At 31.1% G+C, this 14,801-nt stretch overlaps 1 protein-coding gene across 8 annotated transcripts in view; it reads left to right on the top strand.

Annotated features, from left to right (window-relative positions):
- Positions 1-210: 210 nt before the first annotated feature.
- The window catches only part of LOC143222557 (bifunctional peptidase and arginyl-hydroxylase JMJD5-like), a 71,679-nt gene continuing 57,088 nt past the window's right edge, over positions 211-14,801 (top strand). For 2 of the 8 annotated variants that reach the window (XM_076449204.1, XM_076449203.1), the window contains exons 1-2: positions 553-716; positions 6,351-6,844. In XM_076449204.1, the coding sequence (XP_076305319.1) occupies positions 6,375-6,844 (470 nt within the window). In that variant the 5' untranslated portion in view covers positions 553-716; positions 6,351-6,374. Of the gene's footprint in view, positions 319-550; positions 717-780; positions 1,099-6,350; positions 6,845-14,801 lie in introns of those variants that run through there. The other 6 variants (XM_076449200.1, XM_076449201.1, XM_076449199.1 and 3 more) reach the window with 6 other exon arrangements.

The raw sequence follows: 14,801 nt of genomic DNA, 5'->3' as shown, positions 1-14,801 counted from the left end.
ACGTATTTTGATAAAAATTGGATGAAAAATGAATTATTTTGCGAACTAGACAGGTACCGCATACATGATGAAGATAGTCCTAAACACCTCTCCCCGATCAACATATATTTTAAACACAAAAATAAAAATAAAATATAAAAGAGAGAAAATGAAAGAAAAAAGAGGCCACCATTAAACTAGACTTCCTACTGATTGAGCAAATAATATCTCTAAGTGTATGAAACTAGTACATGGACATTACCCTGAAAAGGGTCGGAGTAAACTCAGACCACTCTAACCCTAGAGCAATAGTCATACCAACCAACACTGCAAGATCATGTGAGTAAAGGGTACATATGACTACCTAAATCCCGAGAGAAACTATCTTGCATTATTTTACAATTGTTTATATTATTTTGTTTACTTGCCTGACAGTAATTTTAGCTTTAGTGCATTTAAATTCCGTCTTAAACATACTAAAAAGCCAATTTTTACATTTCTTACTTATTTTAGTGTAATTGGTAAAAAAAAATATCAGGAAAACAAGCGAAATTCATGTAACATTCACACAGGTTTATTGCCTGACCAAGTGCTGGAGTGTGAAACGTGCTGGCTCAGTGCTGAAACCGGCTCGGTGCCAACGGACTATAGCAATACTTCTTAATGTATATCATTCTACTTACTACGAGCGGATTTGACAACTGTGAATTTAGAAACTGAAGTTAAAGCTATTACCGGTAATAGTAATTTTGAATTTAGACAAGTACAAAAATTAACTTCGATGTAAAATGAGCAGTAATATAACCTAAGACATATTGCTTGATACAGACTGAACAATTGTTCCGTTTGCGTCATACCCATGCGTATATCATTGTTAAAGAGATGGAATTTGTACAGAATGTAAAGTGGTATAACAGCGGCGTACAATTGAACACTACCACCGAGTTTACATTATTTGTTTACTCAGCTTTTGAATGCGATTTGTATTTGTCATTATGTCAATAGTTGTCAAAGTCACAGAAGTACAACAGTTTTCTCAAAATTTTGTTTGAGGGTTGTAGCATTAAGTTTTAAATACTAATTTTCCGCAAAGCTGTAGAAAAGCAGTCAACTGTCAAGGTAAACCCTCATAATTTTAACTTTCAAACTTAAGGTATTATCGTGTTTAGAATTTTACATTGGTGGAAATTTCTTACTATACCATTAATATAACTACTATTATTACTACTACTAGTAGGGTGAGTCATAACAATGATTATTATATCTTAAGTTATTAAGCTAATGGAAATAAAATTTAGCATGATTTATTAAAGTTTCCACAATAGTTGCACAGAATTCAAGAAATGAAATATTCAGTAGTGAAATACAGTTTCGTTGTAACCCACCTAAGTAACTTTTAAAATTTTATGGTGAAAGTGAAAGTTAATGACGCTGTTATTACGAACAGTATTAAATATAACTCACTTTGAAGACTCATATTATTTATAAAGGTACAATGTTAAAATTTGTTAGAATAACCAGAATAAAAAGTTCAAATGAGATCTATGGAAAGAATTTTGAATTTTATAATAGATATTAAAATGTTAACACAATGTTGTTAAATTATGGCATGATGTATGCAGTTATTAAAACTAGTTTTGTAAAGTTTAGAGTACAAAACTTCTTTCCTCACTTTGATATTGTAATATTTATTTAGTGCTACAGAATTTCCACTCTCAATGAAAATTCTCAGCAGGGAAGTGATTAAACCTTGGGTCTGAACATGTAGTAAAGGCAAGTGGGTAAAGGGCTGTTTTCAAGTACTTGCTTTCCCACCCAGCACTGAAAATCTTTAAGAGCCTGTAATTGTCCATTTGAGTGTCTAGTTTCAAATTTGCACTATTTTAGATTTTACAGGTAGTGCACAACATGTCTAGAAGGTGGTGTTAAATTTACCACTCTTCTACCTAGAACTATAGTTCTTTCCTTCTCTATCTGGAGGTTGTACATTATTATAACAATAATTAAACAAAATTATATTGATATCTTTTCAAATTTATTTATTTATGGAGAATTTATTTTTTATTAGACTGTAATGAAAGCAAGAGTTGTTTTTGTAGAAGTGTATTGATTGGTTAACTCGGGAACATGATGACTATTATAAATAGCTGTCTTTTGAAAAGTTAATGACACATTGCAGAATCATATTGTTGAACATGTTAAATATCATTAACAGTATCAATTTCTCTATGAGTGAAGCATTCACAAATAAACTATTTCAATATGTATGCTTGCTGTATATTGCATTCATTGGGATATTATTTGAGGGTACAATGCAATACAGCATCATACAAGATTCCAGTGACTTGTCACTTGTGTTTTACATTAATTGGTCACAATGATCATTTTGTGGTGACATTTTGTGTTAAGTGGGCATATTATCTGTATACAAGGCTTCACTCATCCATACATCCATCCATTGATTTAACAGATGGTTTACAATGTGTGTACAAGTTAGCTTATAAAACTAAATTGTGTTTGTTTTCAGTTCTAAAGCAAGCATTCTATTTATCCTAATACAAACAGTATATAATGGTATTCATAAATTATGTACTTAGATATTTTATATTATTAGTAACATAACATATTATCCTTCCTAGGAGGTTCCATCCACGTACCCTGTATTGTGAAGGGCAGTACATTTTAAGTTTGATTATTGATTTTGGACTGTTCTTTTTCAGCTGGAATGTGTACACCATTTTCAATCTTTTTAACCTCAGCTGTAGCTAGGGCTGTTAGAAAGTGACATAAATTGTCTTATGAACAGAAATTTTTATTAGCATGCAGTGTCTGTATTATGCCTTTTTTGCCATACTCGATATAAAGTTGGGTTAAAAATGACCTTGCAGTGTGCTTTCAGCTATAGCCAAACTTTTCCTTTGGCAGTCAGCTGTTACCTTGTATTTATCAGGACTACATGCATGACTTAGCTTTTGAACTTTGATTTCTTTTTGAATGATGGATGCTGTGTGGTAGAGTATTTGGTTAAAATTGCTTGTCGATTGTATGTTACAAGATGCATATTCTGTCATTGTAAAAAATCTTCATATCACTTTTCAAGTCAGCTGTGGTATTAACTACATCAGCTAGGTTTATATTTATTGGAATGATGGTGCTTGCTTGACCAAAATATTGTTAAAGGGTTGTCTGACTCATTGTAGTTTTTCAACCTTTTCTGTAATATTTGAGACTGGTTATTAGTTTGTTTGGGGGAAAAAAGAGACATGAATGTAATCAGTAGGTTGGATATTTAGGAACCTTTACCACGTCATCATCAGTATCTTGGAGTGCCTTAAATGACATCTGGAATGGGTGACAGTCATTGCTTGCATCAGGTTTTGTCTGATATGACTTCAAATTCCATTATCTTGTGTAAGATGCCGTAGAAACTTTGTGATAAGATGCTTCTACAGCAATTGGGTTACCATTCGGGATTCACCTTTGCATATCAACATCATTGTGAAGATTCACAGCATCAATTATGGTTTGCTGGACATTAAACACCATAATTTATGAGGTTCACATCTTTCTTGAAAGATTTCTGGCAGCAATATGACAAAGGTTCCTGTTTGTAGCAGTTCTTTTCAATATCATCTCTATATACCTTCTACTAAACAACACTTGATAGTGGATTCAAAGTCTTGAAAATGGCTGGCATGTACACTGACATTTGTCTTGTAGCTTTGTTAATATGTTCTATGGTATGTTATTGGTTTTTGTTGGAATTTTGTCATATCAGCTACATCGTGGCATGTGAGACTATACTTGGACTACTGAAAGTATAGAAGAGATGCCTTGGTGTCCTGGATTTGATTCTTTTTATGGTTTAATTTAACAAGTGAGCTATTTGTGTTTAATTTGTTAACAGTTTGTTAAACTACAGAACTTTGAGGGGATTATTACCATCAATAAATTGAGCCATTGTTAATGAGTTCTACTGGCATGTGGAATTTAACTGGAAAGTTTTCTAGTTTTAACTAGAAACTATTCTTTGGCCATAGAGATCATTGACTATGTCTTGTGAGTTCGAAATATATTTTAAACATATGAAACGATCAAAATGTTGTGCCACCAACTTATGGTTTACTGTCAGTAAATGCTATATGCTTGTAATAAACAGAAATATATTTTATAAAGTAATTTAAATTGACAACAAAGGCAGATGCTGTAGGAGTTATTAACTAATTACAAACTAAACTTAAACCTGTATTTACTAAACACTCATTATAAGGTTTCTTCTTTGAAAAATAAAAATAACAGAGATATGTGCAAGTGTTTTTCTTGAACTATATTCAAAAATCACATCAAATGGTTAATTTTATACACCAATACATTTAATTATAGATAACATACAATATACAGAGCCAACCCACATTGGTAAGAAACATTAAACTAAATAAAATGCATGGAATGAGCCCATATCCATTACATTTCCAATAACGTGCTAACTGGAATGCACAAGTGTCCATAAACCATGTAAAAGTAAATATAGGTTATTCAAGTTAGATTTTGTTTTGTGACTTACACATCACATTTTGAATCTACAACAGGCTAATTATTGTTTATTAAACACGAATGAACATGAAAAACACATCAAACCTCTTTAGTACTAGAGGTGCAAATAACTCGTATTTTAAGGCCCTTTCTGAAAAATTGGCTCTTGCTTATACTGGTACTACTGTAATTGAAAATTTGAGTTCTAAGTGACAAGTAGTTTAAAAAACTAATCCATTAACTTTAGAATATTTTATAATAACCTTCATTAAGCTTCTCAAGTCTTATACATATTAAAGATGAATTTAACTTGTATAACAATTATCTGAAAAAAAAAAAAAAATCTCAACTGGTACAAAAGTTTCAGAATACTATATTACCCATTAATTTTATAAGTCAACTAATGGAATAGTATGAATTCTCATTTTAACAGAAATATTTATAAAAACCTTTTCATCAATAAATTTATATAATAAGATCTCGAAATAGTTCAAAAGTAATTACATTACCTAGAAACTATATAAGATATTATAAACGTGTTTAATTTTGAAGTAAATGTTTTCCTGCATAGCTATGTCAATCCAATTTTTAAGCCTTCATTCTAACTTGTAACATTTTGTATAATCAGTACATTAAGATCTTTAACTTAATTGAACAAGGGAGTTCTAATATCCAACTGATTCAGTCTAGCTTAAAGTTCACCTTATTTTCACCAAAGATATTCTGATGTTTTACTTTAATTTTAATAATTCATGTGAACAAAAGTGAAAGTATTATATTTTTCTTAAACTTTTAATATAACATCTTTAAATGTATAAAGTTATCAGTATACTACATGCTATATAATAAAACATTTAATCACCCAAGAGAGGAATAATTTTTTCATTTATTCATATTTTTTTTCTAAATAAGTATAATATCTGTTTTAGAAAACCTTGATGTACCATTAGTGTGTGTTGCTGTTTGTTTTGATGAGATTTATCATGAAAGTGAGAAGAAATTTGGTGAAAAGTTAGTAGGGAGTTTATCTGTTTTTTTTTTTTAATATAAACATGAATGGAGAAATTCCTGACATGCAAGATTACTGTTGTAATCTTAAACTTACAGGTAATAGCTTTAGACTTTGTAAACTTGGGTTCAGACTTGTTTTTCAGTTACTTTTCAAATGTTCATTGCTTTGTCTGATAATGCATTGAGTTCATTTAGTTTAATTTTTTAAATGCTTGCTAAATATGTGGATGTAGTAAAATTAACATTTTTTTTGGTGAGAGATGTTCTTGATGAAAAGATAAGTACTTTAAGAGCTTTTACATTCACATGGTTTAGCTTGACTATGTAGACAGTATGATTTCAAATATTATACCTGTGACTTTTGGTAAGCTGATTATTTATTGAATTAATATGTTGATATATACTGTAAATACATATGATTAAATGCATCAAGGAGGTTAACATTATTAATTTAATACTTCTGTCTAAAAGTTCAGTGATTACAGTAAAATTTAGTGATAATTTTCTTTAAATGCATAAAATATTTCTTTTGTTTTGGTTCTGTATGGATTCTATTTATATCTATTTTTCTTTTTTTACTTTATGTAAATATATAAAGATGTACAGCTACAGTTTTATTTGTTTTTATTAAAGTCTGGGAAGCTATGGCTGTTATAGAATACCTAACGTAGGTGCTGTGTTTTAAAAATATATAGCTAACATATAGTCTATCTATTTACTTTTTGTTTTATTTTAGGTCAGCTGTTTTCAAACAATCCTAAATGCTGTGTTTTAAAAATATGTAGCTAACATATAGTCTATCTATTTACTTTTTGTTTTTATTTTAGGTCAGCTGTTTTCAACAATCCTAAATGGCACCAAAGTCATCTCAGTCTCAGAGTTCCAAAAAGTCAGCAAATATAACTGGGGAGGAAATCCATGGTGTCTTGAGCCTTACATATGTAAGAAATCATACAAAAGAGTTCATACAAAATTATTTACTGTCACTGAAGGTACTGCAATTCACAAGAAATAACATATTGATATTGCTTGTTATTTTCCTTTTTAGTTATTTATTTGTTTGGAATGGTTTACTTCTATGTTGTTACAATCTTGCAAAGGGAGCTCAGCTATTCCTAACTTTTGGTTCTGCTCCACCTGGCCATCTTAAGCCTCTTGGTTTTCATCAACCACCAATTCCAGATGGTGTTACAGAAATGTTCGAATTTCCATCCCCACAGCAGTTTTGGAAAGAATTTGTTCAAGCAAGTAAACCAGTTATATTTAGGGGAGTGGCCAAAAAACTTCCAGCTTTTAGCTTGTGGACAGATGACTTCCTAAGGTGAGAAGTTGGACTATTGTATGTTTTTAATATTAAGTTGCATACCAATTTCTAGATTGCATTGAGTTTTATTAAAAAAAAAGGTTTGTCATTGGAATTTTCAGAGAAATTGTTCAAGCTGTTACATGTTGGGAAGTTTAATAACATTAAATTTTTGTGTACTGATTAAATGGTTGGGCAAGTTGTAAAATTATCAGAAGTGAAAGGTGACAGCAGGTCATATGTTCTATTCATCAGCAGATAATGTTAATGAAATTTTTTCTCACTTAAAGAAAAATATTCTATCTGTAACTTGTATAAAAAAATGTTTTAACAGCATACTGAACTTGTGAATTAAATCATGGTGAAAATGCTGTTGGTATGTGTAAATTTTCATTTTTCATACATCTGGTTACATAAATTTACTTTATAATGCAGTATTAACTCATTGTCTTCATTTTATGGCTTTGCATTTGAAACCTGCCATTGCAAGATTATTTGCTTTCATGCTTAACTTCAAGATTTTCAATGTACAGGTTGATTATTTGTTTTGTGCAAATTTTTGGTTTTAATGATGCTAATATACATTAATCTCACATGTTTTACTCTTAAGAAACTTGTTAATGTGGCATAAATTCCTAAACATTATACTATTTGATTTACTTCTGCCAAAAATTTTTGACAACCATAATTTTTCACATATAGTACAATTTACATGTCATATGTGATTCAATTTCTTGTTTCATCTTTGAAAGTTGGAATCTAATTTAGAATTTTTTAACATTTAATATATACATGTTAAAAGATATGGTGAAAAATGTTATTACAACAGTTTTAAGTAAAATCAATCAACTATATTAATTTGACAAAAAGCATTAACAGTTTTGTACAGATTAATTTAGTCTTTGCAATAATGGTTTGTTGCTTAAACTTAACATCATCTACAGTCAGCTCCCTCTCATGATTTCATAGCTGTTCAGTAGAAAATTAAAGGTTTTACAATACATCTTGAAAGGTTGTGGACTGAATTAATGCACAAAAGTTGTTTTTAACTAATAATAATGAATATTGTATAAACATAAAAGGAAATTATTTGAATGCATTTTGCATAAAACCCATAATAACTTGATGCTTGATTTTAAGTTAATTAGAAAAGCCATTTGATAAAATATTTTCTTTGATATTGTATCATAGTGTATAATATTTTCAGTTGCAAGTTGTACATTAATATTTTAAATAGTGGCATTGATGTTTTCTGGTTTTCATGAAACATAAGTTCATGGGAAAAGAATGTTTAAATAAATAAGATACAATAAAATTTTTCATGTTTTTTGACAGTCTTAAACTCCTTTTACTGATTGTAAAAATAAACTAATTATTATGAAATAAGATCATCATTTTGTGTGTATCATAAAGTATTTATGTTCAGTATGTTTGCTGTAAAGTCTCCCATACATGGGAAAATGCCTTGTTTTTATTATTTTTTTATGTTTACAATTTTATAAGCTTCAAGTATGTAATATAGCAATTTATGGACAAGTATATTTAATACTAGAACTATGTTTAGACTTTGGTAAATAGAACTTTTTTTCCTTTTTAGAATAAAGTGGGTTGTTATTTCAGGTGCAGTATGACCTGTGTTTTTCCAAGCATTGTTCTGTAAACATTAATGTTTAAGTCATGCATTTGAAAAAAAGAAGAATTTAAGATGCAGTATAAATTAGTCATATTCTTGGTAAATGCGCAGACTGAATTCTTTGTTTACGTGTACGTGTACATTCACGTGTATTTAGCTGTAGGCTTCATTCTTAGAGAAAAAATAGGATTCATGTATAGCTTTATGTTGTGGTTATTCATTGCATAATTTATTTTAGTTGCCAATATTTGTGAATTAATGTTTTTGAAGCTTTCATCTGTTGGTTGATTCATATTTTTATATAAGTAGACAGTTTAATTTTTGAATACACTACCATTTCTACAAAATGTTGATAGTGTAATAAGATATCAATGATGACTACTTGTAAAGTTTAAATTTTTGCTTACAGTGACATATACAAAGAATTAAGGAAGTATTGTGGCTGTCTTTATGCACCTATCCGTAAGGAAAAGTAAAACTTAAGTTCACTATTTACTTTTAGAAAATTATCAATTCTCCTTTGAACACTTTTGTTAAGTGCTTGTTTTTTCCATGGTTGAATACAATTTTTTGTAAGCCAATAACCATTTTAAAAACATAAAAGTGTCTTTACTGATATCTAACTTGTCTTTTCCAAATGTTAAAACACTAAATTTAATTATCTTCATTACTGGGTTTGTGCTTAGTTCTGATCTGTTGAGTGATTATTTGCCCTGATGAGAAAGTCATTATTAATTAAACTAATGTCCTCTGGTCCTGGTGTCTTCAGAACATAACAAAGAAATAAGAAGTTTGTATCTTTTTTGGCCCCTGGATAATCTTGTAAGCTTCAATAAGATCCCCTCTTACTCATCTTTTCTCAAGATTTTATTAATCTTGATTTATTATCAAGATTTATTAATTTATTCCCATAAAAAAAATCCGTGCTCAAAATCATTTTATTAACCTTCATCTAAATTATTTCCAATAATGAAAGGTGTAACAATATGTTTTATATCTAGGGCTCATAATATATAGTAAAGAAAATTATTGTAAATACTTCATGCTGTTTGTACTTGACAAAGTAACCCTTCCTGACATTTTGTATAAAATCATCAAATCACAGGAAACCACTAAAGTGTAGAACTTTAATGCTCACAAGGTTTACTGTATTTTTCATAGTAGGCACTTTTTAGTTAAAATATTTTGTAGAAGTTATCAGTGAATAATGTTATGATGCTGACAATTGTAGATACATTGTTGAGTTTAAAAATGGACAAAATTAGGTTGTCATAAATTATGTATAATTTACACCATGAAGGTTCTATTGTAGGTGGTCTACTTGAATTGTAAAGTTGGAGAAATAAAAAAAAAAAGAGTAATAATCGGAAACAATAATAATAATTTTGTAGGTTGTAATAGTAATTCATTAGCTGAACTACCTTGAATTAATAAAAACTAATGAGAAATCATCTTGGCCATACCATGATTACTGAAATAATTGTATTAGTTGGAAAAATAAACAATCAGAAACATTAATTTTTATTGGTTAGTTTTTTTTTATATAAATCAACTGAAATTTTGGTTGATCAGTTATTTTTACTTGACATTGAGGTAATTGGAATAATCAAGTTTGTTACCAAGCTCTGATCTTTGATAAGCCAAAATGCCTCTTTACATCTTCTATGCAGATTATGCATAAAATAATAATATTATTAATACATATGATATTACTATCAAAATTTAAAATTAAATTTGAGGACAACAGACCTTTTGGTACAATTAGGTTGTCCCATCCACTAAATTATACTAAAATTTAAAAATAAAGAATAACTCAAAGTCAGTACTTTTCACTCAGATATTTAACAAGTCTTTTTTGAAACTCCCTTATATTTACAGCATCTACTACATCTTAAGACAATATATTCTAAAAGATAACAGCCCTATTAAGAAAATAAAACTTTTAAGTGTAGGTGATTTCTTCTCTGCAAAAAAAATTTTATTTCTTTATCCTAGTCCTATTATTCCTACCATTAAATATGAAAAAAGTATAATATGTTGATGCTATTAAGTCCCTTAACAATCTTAAATTTCTGTCAGATCTCTTCTAATGTGAGAAAAAAGAAAGAACTTTTCTTTTCCAGGTATCGTTATAGTAGCTCCCTTTTCTGAACTTTTTCAAATAATTTAATGTCCTTGCTAAGGTAATAAGTTCAAAACTGAACACAGTATTGCAAATGTGGCTTAATCAGTGGACTACATAATAAAAATTGTAACCTGTTTAGACTTGCATTCATTCTTTTTTGAGATACAACTTCAAATCATATTTTTTATGCTGCTAGCAACAATACACTACTTAGATGGCTCAACCGGAACACTAATATCATTTTCTTCCATAACACTTAAAGTTATTCCCATCAAAATTCTACTTGTTTAAATTATGATAACCTGCATTCATTACAACTTGTAGGAGGTATTACAATAGTCTAAATTGTATAACATTCATGCTGAGTTTTGATTTTATAGTAAATGCTCCATTGAATAATTCTTTGAGAGATTATGAAGTAGGAAATATCATATAGAAAAAAGAAAATAAATTATAGTTCCAGTCTACTTCATTCTTCTTTTCTATTAAATTCTTATTACCTCATTCATACTTTTCTTAAAATTTTCCATACATCTACCCCTGTATTTTCAAATAAAATGTATTGGAAGCCATGAACTTAGTACACACAGAAAACAGTTTTATTGTAGTGCATGTATCAATAAATAGTGACTTTTATTTGTGTTTCTAATGCTTATATATATCATGTCTAATGGTTGTTGTTTGCATAAAACATTGAAATATGTTATTGTTATAAAATATATACAAATAGATTAATATACAGGAATACATTAAGTTGCCTTAATGTTTTTAGTTATAATTGCTATGGTAAATTTATATCACATATGCTTCTATTTATTTGGGTAAGTGAATAATATTGGGTAATACATTTAACAGAAGCACTGTTTATGAGACTTAATTTAACCTTGTATAGCAAGTACACAAAATTTATTCTGTATTTATACTGTCTACATACTTAAAATATTATTCTACATCTGGTGATATTTCCAGTACAATACTCTCTTACATTCACAAGATTAGCTGTTCTCCTTCAGTGCTGCTCTCTGTATGTGAACTTTTTAAGCGTGCCATAAGCCTTCCACTCCATGTATTAAAATTGTAAGATTCCAACATGTCTCATGCAAATCATTATGCATCACCTTCTCAGTAATAGAAGCATGACATGCTCGTGTGATGCATGTAACTCCCTCTTCAGACTTCTATCGAACTATCACTTCTTGATGAAATTTGTAGAATGGACAGCAACTGCCTGTTGTGGAGACACAAGTTTAGAAGACGACGTTTCAAAAGTCTTCCACCTTTCATCTTCAAGTCAGTTTCTGTGCGGATGTTGTTGGTCTTTTATAGTGTTCTGGTGGATTGTGGAGAGCGTGTTATGATTAGTTGGATTACCACTGTTTCTGATTGGAAGAGAGATTTCCTGTAAATTCAACCAATGGCAGCCACAGGTTACTCACCTCCAATTTGGAATCTCTGTTTAGTGAAGGTGTTAATATAAAATGATTCTTTGATTTTTCTTGTCTTCCAGAATTTCTGTGTCGATGATTCTAGTTTTGTCCAAGTTGATTCTAAGTCCAGTTGACGTGGAGTGCTCAGCAATGACTGAATTTTGTGTTTTCATGAGTCTTGTATTATCTTTGTTCTTTTATTCTTGTCGCAAGTTTTCTTTCTGTTTCTCCAATGAATGTATCTTTGCAGGAAAGTGAAATTTCATAGATCACGTTTTTGAGATTTTCTTTGGTAGGTCACTGTTTGTTTTTTTACCAGAATGGACCTAATGGTATTGTAGGTTTTCCATCAGACTTCTATGTTGAATTTTTTGGCTATGTGTTTGAGGTTTTTACTGAAATGTTGTAGGTAAATGGTGGTAGTGGTGGTAACATTCTGATCTTTTTTTCTGTCATGGTCTTCTTGTTTGACAGTGCTTGGGCTCAGATATGTTCTTTTTGTTTGTTTAGTGCATCATGTTTAACTTTGTTTCCTTACAAGTGGTTGTTTTCTGGCTCATTATATAGCATTTTCTCCAGAGTTGTGGATAACCAAAATGGTTGACTCCAGTGTTTGCCTACATACATGTTTAGCACTTCATTCTCATTTTTATCATTTTATTATTACATTGAGTACTGGCTTCTTGCAATTGGTCAATTATACATGTCTGCTCAGGTAAGTTGATTGGTCCCCACTTGGTTGTGCCCATATGATATCCCTTCAGTAGATGCTTCATGGTTGAAGGAACTTTGCTCAGGATCCTCTTTCTATGCCCATTTCCTTCCCATTTGAGATTATCTACTTTCATGATTAACAAAGCCCATATGCCAGTTTGCATGCCACTTCCTCCTCCATGCCTGTGTCTACAGCTTTTCATGGGCAAATCTTTTCGAGAATGGGGAGCCAATGATTAATCACCAGGAGGGTCTGCAGACAAAGCACTTTGTATATCAGAATTTTCAAACTTCTAGCTGTATGTTGAAAATTGCATCATTTTCTCCTTCTCACCCAACATTGTTTGGTGATGGTTCCTTCAGACAATTCTATGGTAGTGGCACATATCAACCAATGAAGAGGGTGGTTTCTCTTTTTTTCCTGTTTCCCTTTCTTTCATTTCCCTTCTTTACCCTCTTCCAGATCTAGACAGGCTTCTGTGCTTAGTCAGGGTTTTATGTAGTTGTTATATTCCTTGTACTGGTTTTGTTTGGGGTACAAGTTTTTATCTCTTTATCCCTTGGCAGTCCTCATCCCTTCATGATCTTTCACATTCTATCCTTACTAATTGAGTCTGGCTTATTCCTCCCTTTCATCTTTCTCCGAGAATTTTTTCCAGGTGTCCTCCTGTCAGATCCATCTCCTCACTTTTGCCTTTGATTTTCATCTTCATTTTACAGTGAAGAAGATTCTGTAATCTGGCATGTTGACTACATCCAGTATGTTCATTTTCCACTGTCTCCACTATATCATAGTTTTTTTCTTTATCAAATATTTTGGCTACCACCTGTGGTTATTCTTCAGTTTTTTGATATTGTCCTTTGTTTTCAGGGCCCTTTCTATAGTTCTTTATCACATGGAGCCTACTCTGTGGTGAGTGGTTCCCAATCAGATATTCATCAACTCAAATTTTGCACTGTCCAGCCAAGATAACTTGAGCTTTATCTTTCATGGCTTTTCATTCTCACCATTGAGATGGGGTGTTTTACAAGATTGCTTGTACGTCATGACCTTGTGATATTTTGCTTTATAAACATGCTCATAGTGAACCATACCACACATGGACTGCATGGGTAAGGCAGAAGGAGATTGTTTTCTGTTCCTGTTGTACCTATGGTGTATAATTCAGTATGGTCTGCTTTTCAAATTAAGGTTTTGTGGTCACACATTGCACTGTCTGAAGTAATGACATTCCTTCAGACTTTCTGCCACATTGTCACCCAGGATTCTTGGAGTGAAGTATGGAAGACCTTACTGGTTCCAAGCTCTAAATGCTGTGGTGGTTGACCATAGATGCATGCACCCTGCTGAATGAGTTCTACACAATAACTGTTTGGTTACATAGTAGAATGGTGGTTTTCTGCAGGTGTAGATAATATGTTATTTTCCTGTTTGTGATAACCATTGACAAAGGAATGAGACATTGCAATGTAGTTCACACCTTTAGTTGAAAGCCCTCATCCTATCCTCGCATGATATCAGTACCCAATGGACAGGGTTTGGTTTTAGAGTGAACCAATCAACCTAAGTCCTCACATAGGTTTTGAGTTCTCTATCTTTTTCTCTCGATGTTCTTCATCTGTGTTGTGGGTTACAGTGAGTGTTACATATGCTTGTTCTGGTTTTTTCCTTGGCTATCCCTCATCCCTTTTTCTTTTGAAGATGTTATTGCCATTTTGATAATCCTGACCTGTTTCATGGTTGGGGAAGTAGATTGCATATGACACAATTTTCAATATTGAACATCAAGTTTCTGGATCGATAGCTCAGAACTAATCTTCATGTCATACTCAGGAATCAGAGTGGCTCTCTATCCACTAGTCTTAAGTTTGAGGTGAAAACTATAATCATTATCATCCTCCCCTCATGTTTAGATCAGTATCCCACAGGTTGTTTTGGATGTAGATGACTTACTGAGTACCTCTTGCTTAACTCCAGCCACTCTATATCCAGGGATGCATCATTTGTTTACCAACCTTTTTCATTATGAAATTAAGTTACACCATTTCTATGGTTAGGATCACTTTCCTTCTGCA

The sequence above is a fragment of the Tachypleus tridentatus genome, chromosome 8 (assembly GCF_004210375.1).
Source record: "Tachypleus tridentatus isolate NWPU-2018 chromosome 8, ASM421037v1, whole genome shotgun sequence".
Classification (NCBI taxonomy): domain Eukaryota; kingdom Metazoa; phylum Arthropoda; class Merostomata; order Xiphosura; family Limulidae; genus Tachypleus; species Tachypleus tridentatus.
The sequence above is the reverse complement of the archived record's forward strand: the minus strand, read 5'-3'. Positions and strand labels throughout refer to the sequence as shown.